The sequence below is a fragment of the Carettochelys insculpta genome, chromosome 6 (genome assembly GCF_033958435.1).
Source record: "Carettochelys insculpta isolate YL-2023 chromosome 6, ASM3395843v1, whole genome shotgun sequence".
Lineage (NCBI taxonomy): Eukaryota > Metazoa > Chordata > Testudines > Carettochelyidae > Carettochelys > Carettochelys insculpta.
In genome coordinates this window covers 19,223,832-19,243,684 of record NC_134142.1, presented here as the reverse complement: position 1 = coordinate 19,243,684, position 19,853 = coordinate 19,223,832, and the positions used below count along the sequence as shown (strand labels likewise).

Here is a 19,853-nt window from a genome sequence, read left to right as displayed (position 1 = left end):
TGTCAACAGCATATTAAGCATATCAAATTTTTTCAAGAGAGGTGTTGAAAGATTAACAAGAAAGAAGATCTAGGGGAGAGACAGGGATTCAGATAGAAATGTAAGGATTAGCAGGAGTTGAATCCTGCGTCCCGACACTGAGCTGGCTATTCCCTGTCACCCAGAAGCCACAGAATTAGGATGCAAAAGAAAGTTTCAGCTCAAGAGGTCTGATTGACATTAGTCTTAGCCATACCTGGTTGGTTGCTTGTCCCTATTCCCAAGGTCCATACCAAGACGTGTTCAGGTAACAATATATATCTCTTAGAGCTGTTCCTCATTTCCTGGTATTGACCTTGGCTCTGACTTGGATTCTGTCTTCCACCTGACACCTGGAATCCTAACACAGACTCTGAGACCTGTTATTGATCCTCAGCCTGATTCCTGACTCTGATGCTAGCTTGGTTCTCAGCTTAACTCTTGACATTTGATACTGTCTGTGATCCTAGGCTTCAGTTCCAGAATCCCAAACTCCTGTCACTGGTCCTGCCTTCCTTCATCAAAGATCCTGGTGAGGTAACCTCCTGTTGGAGGAATTCCCCATGTTGATGGCACAAGCCATCCAGTGCTTTCCTGAGTACCAAACTGCAAGTGCAGACCACCCAGCTACTTGATGACAATTCCGTGTTATGGGTCCAACTGGCACAGTGTGCCACCAGGAACCAGCTGCTGTAAGAGCAGTATGCCCAGTTGTGGGTCTGAACATTGTGCTACATGCATGTGCTGCAACAGCACACCTGGCCCAACAGTAACCCTTCCAAAGGGTTTTAAGGGAGACACCAAAAATGTAGGGGTTTTCTCAACCAATGTTGCTCTGTCTCCAGTTCTATGCCACTGACTAGAACAGACTCTTCTGATGGGAGAGGTTCTGCAGTGGACTTCACCCTAATGGAACAACAGAGGACAACATTGTCAAACTGGGGCCTCTTCCTACAGGTTTTCTTTTCTGTATTTTATTACCCCAACCATGCCTGTTTCGAGTAAGGAGCCCTGTGAACCCTATGGCCAGAACAGGGACTGACTGCCTCATCCACCACACACTTTTGACAATTCATCTTCAATACAGAATGGAGTGAAGTGGCCCTGCTTTGCCAGTTCCAGGGGAGATTACATGAAGAGATTCAGGGTGGGCTAGCTCATGTGGAAATCCCAACTCTTTGTCAGCCTTGTCACATGCACTGATAACAGGCTGCACAAATTAATAGAAGAGAGGAAGTGGCCTGCACTGTCACCTACCTGATATACCCAGTAGGCTTACATTACGACTAAAATCCATGAAGGAAGAGGTGCCATGTTCTATTAATACTTCTTTCTAAAGTTATGCACTATAAAGAATTTGAATTCTGTGTAAGGAATTGCACATTATAAAAATTTAAATTTCGTTCCTTTAGCAGTTCTGCTGCTAATGGTGATACCCATCTCAAATCATATTTTCACACCAGCAGTAAATATATATGGGTACATTATAGTATTATAGAATTTAGAACAACATGATGCCACAGCTATTTTAAACTTAGGCTTCTCCTTTGGGTATCAACGAGATCTTGTCATGACCACCTGGATTTTAAATACAGAATGAGAATGTCTTGTTTATAATTAATAAAGCTTCCTAAGAAAGCAAGACTAATTTCCAGTACCTTTTATAAAATCTACTAAACGTATTATCGGATACAATAATTAGAAGAAAACAGCTGAAAATTTAGTATCAAGTGACATCTGTTTTGATTGATTCGTTGCGTGACTGGCTAACTGTTGCTAACTTATTTAAAGGTGTCAGAAAAGCAATGTTCATGTCCTTGGGTCATGTTACTCCCCACAGGAACATCACTGCACTTCTGCAAAAAGGGTAAAGATGAGCAGACGCCTTTTGCTCTTCCAGTTTTATTGCCTCACTTCTAGTGTTCTGCTCATTTTCAGCAGGATGTCATAATTATTCTGATCAGGATTTTGAGTGAATGGGTTCCTACAAATTTTGCATGTTCTCCTTTCTTCCCATCTTCTGAAGCCCCGTTCTGTGGTTTTGCTCTAGTTGAAGAGCATTCTATTTACAGCCAAGAGCTATTTAATCTTACTGGGACAAAGTATGAAATACAGAGCTGCTATTAAGGGCATTAACTTTAGAAATATTTTGTATATTCTTTCACATGTCTGGAGTTTTGCTCAAATCTTGAGTTGTGTGTGTTTGTATATATTTATCATACTCATGATGAGTTCATTAGGAGATTGGAATATTTTGTTCTTATTTCACCATCTTATATCTTCCAAACACTTCTCCCTTCTACCCTAACATTGGTAAGGGAAGTGAAGTAGACTGGGTCTACACTTGGGCTATTCTGGCATAGCTCTATTGATGTAGGGCTCCCATATTGTAGACCTGCAGTGTCCAGTATGTTCACCACTCGCCACACATGGTCAACAGGACACCACAGTGTGGCGAGTCTGTCTCTGGAGTTGCATGCAGCTCTTGAACCCTTTAAATGTGGCTCCTCAGAGCTGCACACGTGAGTGCCCTCTGCCCACTTTGTACATGTGCCACACCGCTTGGTGGGACACGTGCATGGCAGCAGCGGTTGTGGCTCCTGCGGCCCCAGCTTGGGCGCCAGCGTGGCTTGTGTAGTCCTGACTCAGGCCTCAGCATGCCACCCTTGGGCCCCAGCTCAGCCTACACGGCCCTGGCTTGAGTCCAGATGCAGCTCCTGCAGCAGCGGCTGGGGTGAGTCGCTGAATTCAGTTTGCATGGAGGCTGGGGGTGCTTGTCTCAGGAGGAGGGCAGTGGTAGAGTGGGAGGGAGACTGCGGGGGCTGGTCTCTGGGGGAGGGCATTGTTAGAGTTGTGGGGCTGGGTGTACCTTGCTCTGTGATGGAGGGAGGGTGTTGTTAGATGGGGTGGGGGTGGGGAGGGCTGTGGTGAGTAAGGAAGGCTGACAATCGCAATTGTGACTATCCTTGGATTGATGTTAGACAACACTGTAGACTTACACTCATTTAATACAGCTCCCCCTTTTTAAGTCTGGAATATTGCATGTATATCAGGCTGCATTAAATTTAGACCATGTTGTTGGAAAGGGATGAGTTTTAAAGATTTAGAATAAAGAAGGTATGATTCCAAAACAACACAGGAGTATAGAAAAGTTAAACAGAGCAGCCTTTGTGCTGGAATTTATTGAAATACTGCATACTGTACAAATGAAAATAAGTAACATACTGCAGTAGTGTGTGTGTACTAATAATACATAAAAGTACATTAAAATAAGTCATATTTTTCTTTCATGTAAGCTGTGTAGAGATGAATACACAGTGTTGTTGACTTTTGCCCCTTTGTCATGAGTGTTGTGATATGTGATGCTTTATATTAAAGCCCCAATGTCTACAGCTATGTAATTACCTGAAAAATCTCAGATTTCATTAAAAGAAATTAATTACTACCCTTCATAGTTGTGGAGAAAAGCTTGGAAATGTGGTCTTTGAGACCCTAAAGACACAAACTCTAGCAGGCAATTAAAGGAGAACTCAACTTTTGTTTGTGTATTAAATCTCAATATTTTAAAATCAATCCCATGATTTTGGGGCTCTTACTCATAGTTTTTGAATGCTTTGAGACTGAAATACAAATTGAACCTCTCTAATATGGAACTGTCCTCGGGGAACCCGTAATCCAGCATGATTTTTGTTTGTCAGAGGACTACTTATATTGGGTGTGGCCAAGTTTTCCATGATCTACAAAGTTTTGTTTATTGCCACCAGTCCTGGCTCTCAGTGTTCTGTGCTGTTATGTAGCTATAATTTACCCCTAAATGTCTTCTAAGAGCCCTGTAAGCAGTGGAAGTGCTGGTAATGCTGCTAGACAGTATTAATCCCCCTTAGTTTGGCAACTTCTGTCATCTGGCATTGGTCAGGTCCCAAGGATACTGAACTAGAGGGCCACATCTACATGAGTTGCTTTTCCCAGCAAAACTGGGCTTTTGCTGTCAAAAAATGAGCAACATCTACATGGCAAATGTGCTTTGTTGACAGTTTGTCGACAAAACCCAGCACATTTGGCAGCAGCGTTATACCTCTCACCGTTCAGGTATAACACCTCTCTTGACAGTGTTCTGTGGGCAAAACAGCCATGTAGATGCTCCGGGAACCTTTTGTCAATGGACATGGCTTCTAGTTCACTGGGCAGCCCTGTTTGTACAGCTTCTGGTCAGCCATTCTGTTGAGAGAGGGCTGGATAGTTTGCCTGCTCTCTGTTGACAGAGCAGATTGCTCTTTCAGTTTGCGTTTATGTGTAGACTCAATCTGTCGACAGAAGTTTTGGTGGGAAATCCCTTCTGACGGTAACTTCTGTTGACAAAGGCTACTCGTGTGGATATACCCTAGAGGTTCAACATGTGCTAAATACACATCCTGTAACAGTTAATATGGCTCTGAGGGCTTGGCATCCATGGTTTAAAAACATCCTATGATATTGTTGAAACTATTTGGGAGTTAGGTGCCCACACATTTATGAAAAATCTCAGTTGTCACCTGCCTGTGTAGTTTGGTAAGTAAACAGCATTAAAATCTGTCCCTTAGCTTTGTACGATCACTTTCTATGAGACTTATGCTTCTTACAGTTGAAGACAAGTTTTGAAAAGGAGTCTTAGGTTCCTTAGTAACTCACACTTAGTAACTCACACTCACAATTTTGTAAATTTCCCTCATAGTTTTACCTGCAGGATATGATAATGGGAGTTTTACACTTGTCCTGGCTGCCTGACTAACGTTTGAGTTTCCCATATCGTGACTTTCTATTGGAGTTTATCCTCTACTAAAATACATTTTGAGACAAATCACACAGTGGGAATATCAAATAGCATATAGTTTCACTGGAAAGAGCAGGTGAGCAGTTTGCAGGTCAAAATATATATAAACGATTTCTAGAGTAATTCCAAATATTCTACAAACTAATAAAAACAGAGTTTGACCAAAAATTGTCAAAACAAACAGTTTCCCATTTTCATATTTCAAATTTATTAAAATCTTTATAAAATTTAACCAGAATGTAGTATTTGTGAAAGCTGTGTAAAATTGAAAACTAAAATAAGGTGGAAAACAGGACCTGACCAAGACATGAGTGCAGAAATAACAAAAATCGGACTACCGAATCTTTAGCTGTAATAGGAGAGAGACATTACAGTGTCTTTAATCATTTGTTTGTGTCTTTCTTTTGCAGGGTGGGAATAATGCAGGCCACACTGTTGTTGTTGATGGGAAGGAATATGATTTTCACCTCTTTCCTAGTGGCATAATTAATCCAAAGGCAATTTCCTTCATTGGTAAGATAAATGTCTTGCCCTCTTCAAAAGTTAATGTTTCATGGAAAACAGTCATAATGTTTCATGATTTTTGTTTGTTAGTTCTATAAAACCCTGGTTATCAGTAAGGATTCTTTTGGTTTCAGCTGTTTTATTTTATTATTACAGACAAAACCTCTGTAATCTGGATTTCCCTAGTCTGGTAGCCCCCCTACTCTGTCATTATTGGCAATCCCATGGGTGCTTTGGGTCTGAAACACTGGAGAGAAAAAAGAGTGGGCTAGGGGAGCAGAGACCCAATGACCCATGGGCTGGCGGCTGGAAGCAGAGCCTCAGAGTTCCTGAGCTGGCAACCAGGAGTGGAGGGGCCAGCATTCACCTTCCCTAGTCTGGCAATTCCCTGATTTGCAACCTGTCAGGTCTCAAGGGCACTGGACTAGGGAAGTTCAGCCTGTAAAGTTACAATATAAATTGCCAAGTTTCACACAGTTATTTCTTATTCACTGTCATTTTTAATATTCATTATTAGAGAAACTGTTAAAGTATGAATCTTTCTTTTGGCTCCTTTGTATATGAAACTGGGGAGTTCAACTCTAATGTTCTGCATGTGCATGTACAAAATGGTGTGTGCGCACGCGCACACACACACACACACATTCTCTCTCTCTCTCTCTCTTATCGTTTCACTTTTCTCTAGCCTCTTCTTCTTTTCAAAAGTCCAGAAATAGGTCCCAAGACTTTACTTGGAGGATATATTTAAAGCACTCTTCTGCCAGTCCCACATCCTGAAATGTATGCTGTGCTGGGTTGATGTCACATTGCAATGTTTGTTTTTTGTGTCATAACATCACGCTACAAGTATCATTGCAATACTGTTTATATTGAGCTTGCTGAACTTGGTAGCTGGAGTGCAAACCAGAACCTCAATTTTTAAGGGTGCATCTAGCCCCATTTCCTACATAATGACCATCTGTAGCATGAACTGTAGTTCATGAATAATTTTTCTGCAGACTATTTACTGTATCTAAACTAAAATAATCAACCACAATAAAAAACAGAGGCCAATAGTGAGATTTAAAAAAAAAGAAAGAAAGAAAAAAGGCTAGTCCATTAACTTTCCTAAGATTTGGTAACTCTCTTGTGTTTGCAGATTGGTTGTTTTATATAAACAGCCTGTTTTTTTTTTTTTTTGGGGGGGGGGGGGGAATAGTGAGAGAGGAGGAAGGTGGGCACAATTCCTGAATTTGAGGTAGCTTTTGGTAAGCTGTAGTTTGCCTCTTGTTTATTGTGCCTAATTATATCACTTGTTGAAAATATACAAGTCACAGAGTATGTAATTAAGAGCTTTAGAAAGGAGTAGATGTTATAATACACTGCTTATAGGAAGTGCATTGTACTATGCAAAAGAGATGCAGTTTTCCTTTAAGATTACTCATAAAAACTGCACTAACATACTGTTATAAATACTTGTAAAGGTTGACCTGAGTTAAGTTACTTAGGCTACATCTGCGCTATTCTGGAAGATTGCTCTAGTATGTACATGCAAAATCAATCTCTCTGGTGTCGCAGGCAGCCCCGTACTCCTCGTGAGATGTAAGGAGTAAGGGAGGTCAGTAGGAGAATCTCTCACATCGACCTTCCCCAGTATGGACAGCTGAGTGCAGATACATAATTCTAGCTACATCAGCTTTTTAGCTACACAATTGCTGTACTGTGGTTGAAGTATTTTGCTAGTGTAGACATAGCCTTAGGGCTGATCTATAATGTGAATTTATATCTGCACAGCTGTATCACTCAGGTATGTGACAAATCTACATCCCTAAACAACCTAGTTAAGACAACGTAACCTCTCATACAGACAGCACTCACTCAGAACACTGAGCCTACCTGCTGCCTTTGAGGGAGTGGAAAACCTAGGTTGACAGGAGATACCTTCCTGCCAACATGGATAATGTACATACTTTAAGTGATACAATGGTGCAGCCCTTAGATCAAATCCTAGATTTAAATATCTCCCTCTCTAAATTATGGATGTGCTTAGATTCTGATTCTTCTTCTAGCACATCTCTAGTTATAATACTAAAATATAGCAAGTAATTTTCATTTTTTCTGGTGACAAATATAGTTTGCTCCATTTCCAGCTAGTGTGGGAAATAACTAATAGCCAATCTAGACTTATGAAGAGCAGCAAGTAGGTATTGGATCTATTTCCGGTGCTCCCAGTAAGAAACAAGTAACAGCTGTTTCAAACCCATTATGTTTCTCATCCTTCCTCTTCTCCAGTACACACAACATTGTTGATGGGACTTAATTTTAAGCTTTTGAGTAAGGAAAAGACATTGCTCATTTATAACAGTTGCTATTTTGAGCTTGATGTAAGAAGATTTAAAGTATTGTCAGTTATATTTGTCCCTGGTATGAGTTCACTGACTTCTTGGAGCTTACACCAAGTAGGTATTGGGGTCCAAGAGTATCATCCAGAAGTCACTGTAATCAATGGAAACACTCCACTGACTTGTTGGCTTTCAATCAGACTCAAAACTCAGAGCTGATGTAAACAGGTACAATTCTATTCACTTTAATAGGCCTGCACCTGTTTATACCACATGTAAATTTGGCTCCATTGATTCTTAAAACCAGTTAATGATGATTATGGGAAAATCTTCAGGTCTAGGAAAGTTTTAATGAGATGTTTTAGTACAAAATATGATATTTACATGAGTCATTTGGAAATATGGATGTTCTGTCTCCTGCTTTTTAAAATAAATCTTTTGTGTTTTCCCAAAGGTAATGGGGTGGTTATACATTTACCAGGCTTGTTTGAAGAAGCTGAAAAAAATGAAAAAAAAGGTTTGTGTTAAGTAGCTTTGTAAGCAATGTTTTATAGTGGTAACTAAATCAAAGTACATTGCAGACCCAGCTCTTGCCATAAATATTCTGTAAAATAATTTTCCAGATTTTAAAATAATTTTAGAAAGCAGTCCTGACAAAATACAGTGTGTGTTTCAGAATTATGGACAAATTTTTAAGAGCAGTATCTGTTTTATCGGTGCATTTATTGGCTGCAACAAAAGATAAGGTGAAATCCTGGTCCTCCAAAGTCAGTGGCAAAAATCTATTCACTTCAATAAAGCCAGATTTCTGTGTTCCATGTTCTGTGCAGAAATATTTGTAATTGAAATATTTTTGTTTTAGTGGGGATAAATTGTGGGCACATTTTTATTGACAGGCAGCGTTTTAAAAACAAACCTTTTAAGTATCATTAACAACAATGTTAATGGCTTTTGATTTAATTTATAAATAACATTGAATGCATGTTACAGTATAATGGCATTCTGAAGAATACGTGATTCCTTTGTCCATGCCAAAATCAGATAATATTGTCCAGTTGAAAACAGTTTATTAACAAAAGATGGTGACTTGGGAGTTACATAGACTGCTGTGTTTTAACCAAGTGATTTTTATTCAATTTAAAACCTATACATCGGGATTTGCAATATATTTAACAGGCAAGGTAACAAGAAGAAAGATACAGGAAAACTAAAAGTAAATAGCCAATCTGACAACTTAATTGGAAAAAATCCCTTAAGTCTTTTAATACATATCTTCTAACAGGTTTAAAGGATTGGGAAAAAAGACTCATCATATCAGACAGAGCACACATTGGTAAGTATATTTTCAAAGTGAAGATTAATAATGGCACTGAAATTACTAATATGAAATGCAAATGATAGGCCCATCTCATGCATTCAAAATTGCTGTTTTACCTTGCAAAGCAATCTTATATTTGTATCTAATGTTGGTTTTTTCCCAATACTATAGGCAATGACTGAAGTTTACAGGTCATATATTAATAACATTGATGGTTCCTAATCTGTAGTTCTGTACTATTGTTTTCATAATATTCTGTAATACTTCATGTGAGAACAGTGCATATTCAACAATCAAAAACACTTTTGCACTTAGCACTTAAAATGCAAAAATATCAAAGATTTGTTTTGTTTTTTAAATGTTTTTTTTTGGTGTCCCATCTTATTCCTGTGGTTTTCCTTTGCTGCACAGTGTTTGACTTTCATCAGGCAGTTGATGGACTTCAAGAAGTGCAGCGTCAAGCACAAGAGGGAAAAAAGTAATTATATCCCAACATCTTTATTCCATGCACACCGTGGAGGCTCTTTCCTGAGCTGAGCTGAACCTGATTTGGTGATTGAGGCCCTTTCTGCATACAGTACATAGTAGCAATACTGTAATTATGGGTGTAAACAGAAGCAGGAAAACATCAATATCTGTAATTACAAAAATTTAGAACTTTATTCTTAAAATAATCTGCTCCATTTCAGAACACTCTCCTAATATGTAGTATAATGTAAAGTTTTGATAAAATTGACTAGAATAAAATATATTCTTAAGAAACATTTAGATGCACTTCTTTTTCTTTGTTTACTTAGTATTGGTACGACAAAGAAAGGAATTGGACCAACGTATTCTTCCAAAGCTGCACGAACTGGCCTTCGTATTTGTGACCTCCTTGCAGACTTTGATGAATTTTCTTCAAGGTACAATTGTAAATGATTCTAAAATAATTTCATTGAGGAGTGGTACATTTTGGATGGCAGTTGGCTTTGTAAAGGGTCAGCTTTAAACTAGTGTGTATAAGTTGATGCTCAGATTTTTTTTATATAAAAAAAATAAGGAAGTATGTGGAGAAGTAACTTCAGTAAATGTATCTTGTGTTGCTCAGAGCTTCCTGTCACTTTAAATTACAAGAGCATGATAGATATTGTTTATACTCATATGTAAGTTTTATGCATTTTAACCACAGAATTTTTACAATATCTATTTGATTTTGAGAACTGAGTTGTTGCCAAAGATTTAAAAAACAAATAAACAAAACAGGAACCATTGCAAGTTCTGCATATGCAAGTTTTTGGTGTTTTGCAGGTTCAAGAATCTGGCACACCAGTACAAGTCAATGTTTCCCACTTTGGAAATAGACATAGAAGGGCAACTGAAAAAATTAAAGGTAAACATTTAATACTGGGGAGGAGTATGCAGTCATAGATTCTAAGGCCATAAAAGATCACTGTGGTCATCTAGTCTGAATACTTGCTTATACAAAGATGTAAAAAGAACTGAGATAGGAAAAAATGTTAAATACAAATTCAGCTGAAAATGTTTCTGAACTCCTTCTTATAAAATTACTAAAAGTTGTAGAAATACAAAATTTATAAAAAGTGTAATCATAATAATGATTTACATGGCTACATCATCATACAACCTGTGTAATCACAGTAAAAGATATATTTTATAGTAGAATGCTCTCAGATAAGGACTATTAAAATTAAGTCCTAATGAAAAGATGTTTAAAACATAGCTGATGTTCTAATGTAACATGCATCAAGATAAAATGACCATGTTTTATTAAAGAAATCTGGGTAAAAAAGCTTGCACTCACCCTAGAATTCAGTCCTGGGCAATCTAAGACTTCCGGACCTATTGCAGAACTATTTTTGCACAGAGCATCTCTGTTCCATCCACATATTCCTTAGTATGTCTAAAGTATATTCCAGTTATAATGTGATGCGATGGTACATCATTGCTGAGATGCACAATATAGAAATCATATACTACTTTCTGACAATAACAGTTTATTTTGTGCGAGTAACTAGGCACAGATTATTTTATGACTTGTTTTGTTTTTCAGGTAAAAATGTAGTTTTGAGGCTGGCTTGTAACATTTGTGAATTTTTACAGCTGATCATATTGTTTATTGCTTCAGACATTCTGGTAGCATTGTTTGTTGAAATGTACATTTATACTGAAACTTTCAGGGATACGCTGAAAAAATAAGACCAATGGTTCGAGATGGTGTTTATTTTATGTATGAAGCTCTTCATGGTTCCCCAAAGAAAATTCTTATTGAAGGTGCCAATGCAGCACTGCTTGACATTGACTTTGGTAAGTTACTCTGTAAAGCAAATTTAATTCCTGAGAGATGGCTTGTTTTCATTTGGCTTTGCATCAGCTTTGTTAACGGTAGAAAACCAGAAAAAAATCCTCTTACCAAATTATTTGGAGATGATAGGGGAATGGCCTGAACATTATTTCACTCTTCATAATTCTGGAGTAAACAATATTGTTCAGGTAAATAGCAGCAGAGCACAAATTCACTGGCTGATGGGTCTACAAAATATGCTGAAGGAGGTGGCTTTGCCTCTGTGGGCCCTTGCACCAAATTCTGTCATCCTAAGCAAAGTGAAAGTTTTATCAGGTTTGATGTACATGTGTTATCCTTGTGGATATGGGTAAGTGATAGATGTGGTATATCTTGACTTAATAAGGCTTTTAATATTGTCTCAAATGACCTTTACTTAAACAAACTAGGAAAATATAGCCTAGATGGAAGTACTATAAGGTGGGTGCATAACTGTCTGGAAATCCCTTCCTAGAGAGTAGTTTCCAGTGCTTCGTAGTCAAGCTGGAAAGACATAATCATGCAGGTCCTGGGTTTAGTATCTTTGTTAATTATTTAGATAATGGCATAGAGAGCATGCTTACAAAGTTTGTGGATGCTATCAGGCTGGGAGGGACTGCATGTACTTGGGAAAACAGGAATATAATTCAAAATTATCTGGACGTACTAGAGAAATGATCTGAAGTTCAGGGGCTAAAATTCAATAAAAGCAAATGCAAAATACTCCACTTAGGAAGGAACAATCAATTGCTCAATAAAAAAAATGGGAAATGACTGCCTAGAAAGGAATATTGAAAAAAGAGATCTGGGGTCATAGTAAATCACAAGCTAAACATGAGTCAACAGTGTAACACCATTGCAAAAAAGCAAGTATAATTTTGGGATGTATTAGCAGGAATGTTGCACACAAGACACAATAAGTGAATCTGTGCTGTATTCTGGGCTAGTAATGCCTTAGCTGGAGTATCGTGTTCAGTTCTGGGCATCATAGGAAACATGTGGACAAAGTCTGGAGGTGAAAGTACAGAGGAGGGCAACAAAATCATTTAAGGTCTTGCAAACACGACCTATGAGGGAAGATTTGGAAAAAAAAAAGTTTTGTTTTTTATGGAGGAGGGAAGATTGAGAGGAGACATAACAGTTTCAAGTGTATGAAAAGCTGTTACAAAGAGGAGACAGAGTATTCTTGTTAAGCTCTGAGGACAGGAAGCAGTGGGTTTAAACTGCAGTAAGGGTGGTTTTATTTGGAACTTAGGAAAAAGTTCCTAACTGTCAGAGTAGTTAAGCACTGGACTAAATTGCTTAGGGAGGCTGTGGAACTGTTATCCATAAAGAATTTTTTAAGATCTGGTTGGATAAACACCTGTCAGGGATGGTTTGATAATAATTAGTTCTGCCCTTAGGTCAGGGAACTGAACAAGAAGCCCTCTCAAGGTCCTCCCAGTCCTGTGATTTGATCTTTAAGGATAAAAGATTGGGGAACTACACTTAACAGGAAAAATCTACCTATATGTATAATCACCAATATTACTGTTAGTAGAGAGATGACAAGTAAGCTTTAGCAGTGAGAAGAACAACGACAAGTCCTGTGGCACCTTATAGACTAAAAGATAAATTGGAACATTAGCTTTTGTGGGCAAAGACCCACTTGGTCAGAAGTGCCCACAAAAAGCTTATGCTCCGATATATCTGTTACTCTGTAGGGTGCCGCAGGACTTTTCATTGTTTTTTGTGGATACAGACTAAAAGGGCTACCCCTCTGATACTTTAGCAATGAGGATCATGAAATGGGTACTTCTTGGAGAATATCATTCTTCTTCGAGTGTCTCCGTGGGTGCTCCACAATAGGTGTCGGGCTCGCCCGGCGCTGCAGATCGGATCTTCCAAGCAGTTTCTGCTGGACCGCGCATGCGCCGGCGCGCGCCGCTCCCTTGCGCGCTCCTGGCCATGTGCGCGATCCGGTCCCCGCCAGTTCCTCTTAACCGCCGTCGGCTGCAGACGGAATCCGAACTAGGCTAAGGCCAAGTTAGCGTATTCAATGGTTTTAACTGTTTTTTCTTTAAAGTTTTCAAGTTCTTAGGCTACTGCAAGTTAGCCGGTTGTTATTTTTCAAAAAAAAAAAACAAACAGCAAGCGGGACGGCTTTCAGTCCAGTCCCAGTAACAAGCGCCGGAGGCCAGGAGCATAGGGCCATTAGCCCTCCTGCTGCGGCAGGCCATCAGAGAAGGGGAAAACAGCACAGAGAAGGTGCTAAGTACCCGTTAACAACTGAAAGACTCACCAACAATGTCCTCTTCAGGAGAAAGAAATGTGAGTCCTGCCGAGAGGCAATGCCAGCGTCGGATGGGCACAGTCTATGCATAAGGTGCCTTGGGGAGTCCCATGTTACACAGAAATGCTCCTTCTGTGCAAAACTAACAGCCAGAGCAAGGAGGGACAGGGAGATGCGGCTTAAAATGCTGCTCTTCGACAAGGCCCTCCAGCCAGACGTGCTGGAGCGGCCGCAGCAGGAGGGACCCTCCGGGGCCCATAAAAGGAAAGCTGCCTCCCTCACCCCATCAGCGCAAAAACGGAGGAAAGCCTCCCCAGCCCGATCCCTGCCGGCAGCAACAGCGAGCGGGACGGGAGGAGCGAGCAGCCCCCAGCCGCAGCAACAGCTGATCGGCGGCGGCACAGAGAGCCACGTGGAAGCGGCTCAGCCTCCGATAATCAAGCAGCCGCCCCGCACCGCAGGCAGGGCAGCGGCTAAACAAGCGCCGGTACCGGCGGCACTGCAAGCAGCGGCACCGACCCCCGGGGAACCGGTGGTGCAGGGCGCGCAGGCACACAGCCTGCAGGCACCGGAGGACACCGCACGTGCAGCACCGCCCTCGAGCGTGCCGAGCAAGGCGCGGACAGGGCAGAGATCCCCTACACGCCCAGGGGCGGAGTTACCTCCTCAAGGGAGGGGGAAGGCTGCACACAAGACGAGGCATCGCAGCTCCTCTCCAGACAGGGCTGTGGAGTTGCTTTCTCACAGCCCTCCGCTTATGTTGCAGACTCCAACCAGAAGGCAGGGGTCCCCCCTAGCCTACCCGGAGCCCCCTTCTCCATTTTTGCAACCAGCCTCACCCTGGCTGGGACCACCTTCACCCTTCCTGGGGTTTGAACCGCTGGAATACTATTCAAAATCGCTCTCTCCAGTGTCCCAGATCTCTCGACGATCTCGCTCCCCCAGACGCAGAGGGTATGCACCAAGGGAGTGGTCTAGGTCACCTTCCCAAGAACAGTGCCTATACTGCCATGGTCGCCCCTATCACGCGGGGCATAGGCACCATCGGCAATCTACTAGGGAAAGATCCCCACAGTCGATCTTGTATCCCCGAGGGCAATTGCGACCGGGGACAGAGACTCAAGCATCTCAGGGGGGACTGGTTATGGAACCCCGAGATTTTCCCTCGCAAACCTCTAGTGAGAGGGTGTACCATCACCAACAGGAACCGGAAGGGTCCAGAGAGGCGTACCCCAGCAGCTCCTCGCTCTCCTCCCCGGACGAGGCTCCGGCTCCGGGGGACATCCATCCCCCGGACGATCTCAAACAGTTTCAAGAGCTTTTTAAGAGGGTGGCCTTCACGCAAGGCATCCAGACAGCAGAGGTGCAAGAAAAACACCATAAGCTCCTCAAAAATCTGAGACCTCCGGCCTCCTCCAAAGTAGCAATACCGCTTGATGAAGCAATCTTGGAGTCTGCCACTATGATATGGCAGACCCCTGCGACTATTCCGCCTGTCCACAAGAGAGCGGATAAGAAATACTTCGTGCCGGCGAAGGGCATGGAGTTCCTGTTCAGCCACCCACAGCCAAATTCCTTGGTGGTGGAGTCGTCGCAACAAAGATCAAAGACATCTCAATTCAGGACAGGGGGAACAGACAAAGATGCGAAGAAGCTAGAGCTGTTCGGCAGAAAGGTCTACTCCTCCTCCACTCTAATGTTGTGAATGGCAAATTACGCAGCGCATTTAGCGAACCATAATTTCGACAACTATACTAGGTTAACCTCCCTCATGGACTCGCTTCCAGAGGACAAGAAGCCAGTGCTCAAGGCCATCGTGCAAGAAGGCTACGCGGCCTCGAGGACGGGAGTTCAGATCGCCCTGGACGTTGCGGACGCAGCAGCACGTTCCACAGCTACGGCAGTGGTGATGCGAAGGGAGTCCTGGCTCCAGACTTCGGGTATACCGAGGGATCTGCAGGCAAAGATAGTTGACCTTCCCTTCGACTCACAGAAGCTGTTTGCTGAATCAACTGACTCGGTCCTTCATTCCAGTAAAGATTCAAGAGCCACACTTAGGACCCTGGGGATTTACACCCCTCCATACAGAAAGAAAAAGTACTACCCTCAACAAAGACAGTACCAGTACCAGCAACAGCGTCCCCAGTACCACAGGGGTTACGAGCAAGGGCGACATCAACAGCACCAGCAGTACAGAACTCCCAGGCGACGTTCACAACAGAGCCGTGCGTCCTCGGGGCAGGGCCAAAGACCACAAGTTTGACATACAGATCCAGGGCTGCGCCATCACTACCATCGCACAAGGTCATCCGAAGCGGCTGTTCCACCATCGCCTCCGACCATTCTACGACCAGTGGCAAAGGATCACCACAGACAAATGGGTGCTGGAGATCATAGCCACGGGGTACGCCATCCCCTTCCAGTCGCTCCCACCGCCACGACCGCCACCCAGGCCCCACCTCCAGGAGGCCCCCCATGTAGCGAGGCTCAAGCAGGAGGTAGACCATCTCATGCTCATAGGGGCAGTGGAAAGAGTGCCGGAGCAACTGCAAGGAAAAGGGTTCTACTCGAGGTACTTCCTCACGGAGAAAAAGACAGGAGGCTGGAGGCCCATCTTAGATCTTCGCGGCCTCAACCGGTACCTGCGCAAGCAACGCTTTCGGATCATCACAATCGCCTCCATCCTTACAGCACTGGACGATGGAGACTGGTTCGCAGCCCTCGATTTACAAGACGCGTACTTCCACATAACTATCCATCCAGCTCACCGGCGATTCCTCCGGTTCATGGTAGGCAACAAACACTTCCAATACAAGGTCCTACCGTTTGGCCTCTCCTCGGCCCCCAGAGTCTTCACCAAGACCTTGGCAGTGGTGTCAGCCTACCTGCACAGACGGGGTATTTATATTCCCGTATCTGGACGACTGCCTGCTCAAAGGGGCCTCGAAGGGGGAGGTACTACGCATGATACGCGTCACAGCAAACACGTTCTCTTCACTCGGCCTGGTTATCAATCTGGCAAAATCAAAAATAGACCCCACACAGGACATAGAGTTCATAGGGGCTCGCATAAACTCTGTTACAGCGAGAGTATATCTACCAGAGGCTCGCTTTCGGGCCATCGGCTCCCTCGTGCAGGTCATCACCTTCAGCCCTACGGTGCCAGTCTTGACGTGCTTACAGCTGCTGGGCCACATGGCAGCGGCGACGTTCGTAGTACAGAACGCCAGGTTACACATGCGCAGCATGCAGCACTGGCTGGCGAGCGTATACAAACCGGCAGTACACACCGTTCACAGGGTGGTGTCGCCCACAGCGGAGGTGCGCAAATCCCTGCAATGGTGGGTAAACCCCAGGAACTTGCTAACAGGGGTACCCTTCCACCAACCACAAATATCAGTTTTTCTCACTACAGATGCCTCCCTCATAGGGTGGGGAGCGCACATGGGCAAAGAGGTGACTCAAGGACTGTGGTCATCCACGGAGCAGTCACTACACATAAATATACTGGAGCTCAGAGCAGTGTTCAACGTCTGCAGACACTTTCAAGACCATATACAAGGCAAAGTCGTCGGGATCAGTACAGACAATACCTCCACCATGTTTTATATAAACAGGCAAGGAGGAGCTCGATCCCGTGCCTTATGCGCGGAAGCAGTCCGATTATGGAACTGGTGCATCGCCAACAATATAATCTTGAAAGCCTCATACTTACCAGGTGCGCACAATGTGAAGGCAGACCAGCTGACCAGGCGTTTTGCACTCACACACGAGTGGCAGATCCGTCCCGATCTGCTACGGCCGATTTTCCACGCATGGGGTTTTCCCCAGATAGACCTGTTTGCCACTCAGCACAACAAGAAGTGCCCACGATTCTGCTCCAGGGCAGGACTGGGATGGGGGTCCCTGGGGGACGCGTTCGCGATCCCGTGGAGGGGCCCCCTGCTTTATGCTTTGCCTCCCACTGTGCTGATCCACAAAGTCTTGCAGAAAGCCAGGAGGGAAGGGGCCTGGATGATCCTGATAGTCCCAACGTGGGATCGACAACAGTGGTTCCCCCTACTCCTGCGCATGTCGGACCGTCCACCGATGCCTCTTCCGGTGGCGCCGGATCTGCTCACGCAAGCCCAGGGGTCCATAGTGTACCCGCACCCCCAAAGCCTGCGACTGCAAGCGTGGTTAATCCATGGCTCAGCTCCCTAGAGAGCACATGCACAGAGGAAGTACAGCAAATCCTAGAAAGTAGCAGGAGGACTTCCACCAGGAAGACCTACAAGCAGAAATGGACTCGCTTCACGGCTTGGTGTTCTACCAAACAGCTGGCCCCCCTTTCGGTGCCTATACCTACAATACTAGAGTATTTACTGGACCTCAAGAGAGGAGGACTCTCACTATCCTCGTTGAAGGTCCACCTTGCCGCCATTTCGGCGTTCAGACACGAGGAGGAAGGGCACATGGTGTTCGCCCATCCTATGGTTACCAGGTTCCTCAAAGGGTTGGTAAACCTATACCCCCCTCGGAAATCGATCCCACCTTTGTGGAACTTGGACCTGGTGCTTACCGCGCTACTGGGACCACCGTTCGAGCCCTTGGCCACGGTCCCACTCTGCCTCCTTACAATAAAGACGACCTTTCTTCTTGCAATTACGTCAGCTCGCAGGGTAAGCGAGCTTGCGGCAGTCATGGCAATGCCACCCTGCACTGTTTTTTCCAAGGAGGCGGTAACTATACGGCTGCATCCAGCCTTTGTTCCCACAGTTTCTTCTGAGTTTCACATTAACGAACCTACTGTTCTACCCTCGTTTTATCCAAAGCCTCATAATTCCAACGAAGAGGCGCGCCTACACCTCCTGGACGTGAGGAGGGTGCTAGCCTTCTACGTAGACAGGACCAAGTCCTTCCGGAAAACGGATAGACTCCTAGTCTCCCTCGCTCCCAAATCGAAAGGAGAAGGTCTCTCCTCGCAGAGAATCTCAAAGCACATCATATCCTGCATAAAAATGTGCTACGAGCTCAAAAAGACTCCTTTATTGGCCACTCCCAGGGCTCATTCCACTAGGGCGGTGGCGGCATCAACAGCCTTTTTCAAGGGCGTTGAACTAAAAGACATTTGCAGAGTGGCGACCTGGTCATCCTACGACACCTTCGCCAAACATTACGCCCTTCACAGGGTATTCCAAGAGGATACCCGTCTCTCTACAGCGGTCCTCTCGGGGACAAGCTGCACATAATCCGATTACCCACCTCCTATCTTGGGTTACTGCTGGGTAGTCACCTATTGTGGAGCACCCACGGGGACACTCGAAGAAGAAAGACAGGTTACTCACCGTAGTAACGGTGGTTCTTCGAGATGTGTCCCCGTGGGTGCTCCACTACCCGCCCATCCTCCCCGCTTCGGATCTCTGTTAGTGTTTTGCAGGGGCATCCGAGGCGGTTGGTCAAGGAACTGGCGGGGACCGGATCGCGCACATGGCCAGGAGCGCGCAAGGGAGCGGCGCGCGCCGGCGCATGCGCGGTCCGGCAGAAACTGCTTGGAAGATCCGATCTGCGGCGCCGGGCGAGCCCGACACCTATTGTGGAGCACCCACGGGGACACATATCGAAGAACCACCGTTACTACGGTGAGTAACCTGTCTTTCTGCAGGCTATGATATCTGAATTGGACACTTGCAACACATACAGATCTGGTTCCTGTATTTAAGCACAAGAAAAAACACCATAAAAAACACCATGAGGGCATCAAAGACTGTGCTGTCAGCAGCCGTTTCCGTGCCCTGTGTGCTCCTCAGTGGGCGGGGGGTGGGGGCAGCGAGCAAGCTGGCTTGTAAGGGGAGACTCTGTCTGGCTACATTCATACTCTGGTATTGTGAAATGTCAAGGGATTCACCTCTCAACAGGAAGATGTGTAGAAATCTGGAAGAAAGGTGTCTGATATTGTCCCTTCAAAATGCATGTCCTGCTGAGGAGCTGAATGGAGTTACCTTCACAACTGTCAAACACAACACATGAGGGAGCAATGTATACTTCCAGCCTTTCCATCTACTGCGGTGGCTGTCTGATTAAACCTGTGACAGCTGGAGGAGCCACCGTGGGAGGAAGGGGGGGGAACCTTTTTGGGTTGGGGGACACTGAGCCATAGACAAATCATTTGATGGCCACTGATGTGGTCCCTGACTGGAAAAAACAGAAAGGGAGACACTGCCCTCATCCCCCTTGCACACCAGCCCTAGATCCTAGAGGGGCCAAGGCTAGTATATTTGTGGGAATGAGGGGTTCAGTGTGGGAGG

The 19,853-nt window shown here is 44.2% G+C and overlaps 1 protein-coding gene across 2 annotated transcripts in view; it reads left to right on the top strand.

Moving 5' to 3' along the window:
* The window catches only part of ADSS1 (adenylosuccinate synthase 1), a 51,567-nt gene that overhangs the window by 15,085 nt on the left and 16,629 nt on the right, over window positions 1-19,853 (top strand). Inside the window, exons 2-8 of one of the 2 annotated variants that reach the window (XM_074996399.1) lie at window positions 5,239-5,341; window positions 8,108-8,169; window positions 8,934-8,986; window positions 9,383-9,449; window positions 9,769-9,876; window positions 10,262-10,343; window positions 11,152-11,278. In XM_074996399.1, the coding sequence (XP_074852500.1) occupies window positions 8,111-8,169; window positions 8,934-8,986; window positions 9,383-9,449; window positions 9,769-9,876; window positions 10,262-10,343; window positions 11,152-11,278 (496 nt within the window). In that variant the 5' untranslated portion in view covers window positions 5,239-5,341; window positions 8,108-8,110. Of the gene's footprint in view, window positions 1-5,238; window positions 5,342-8,107; window positions 8,171-8,933; window positions 8,987-9,382; window positions 9,450-9,768; window positions 9,877-10,261; window positions 10,344-11,151; window positions 11,279-19,853 lie in introns of both variants that reach the window. The other variant, XM_074996398.1, reaches the window with a different exon arrangement.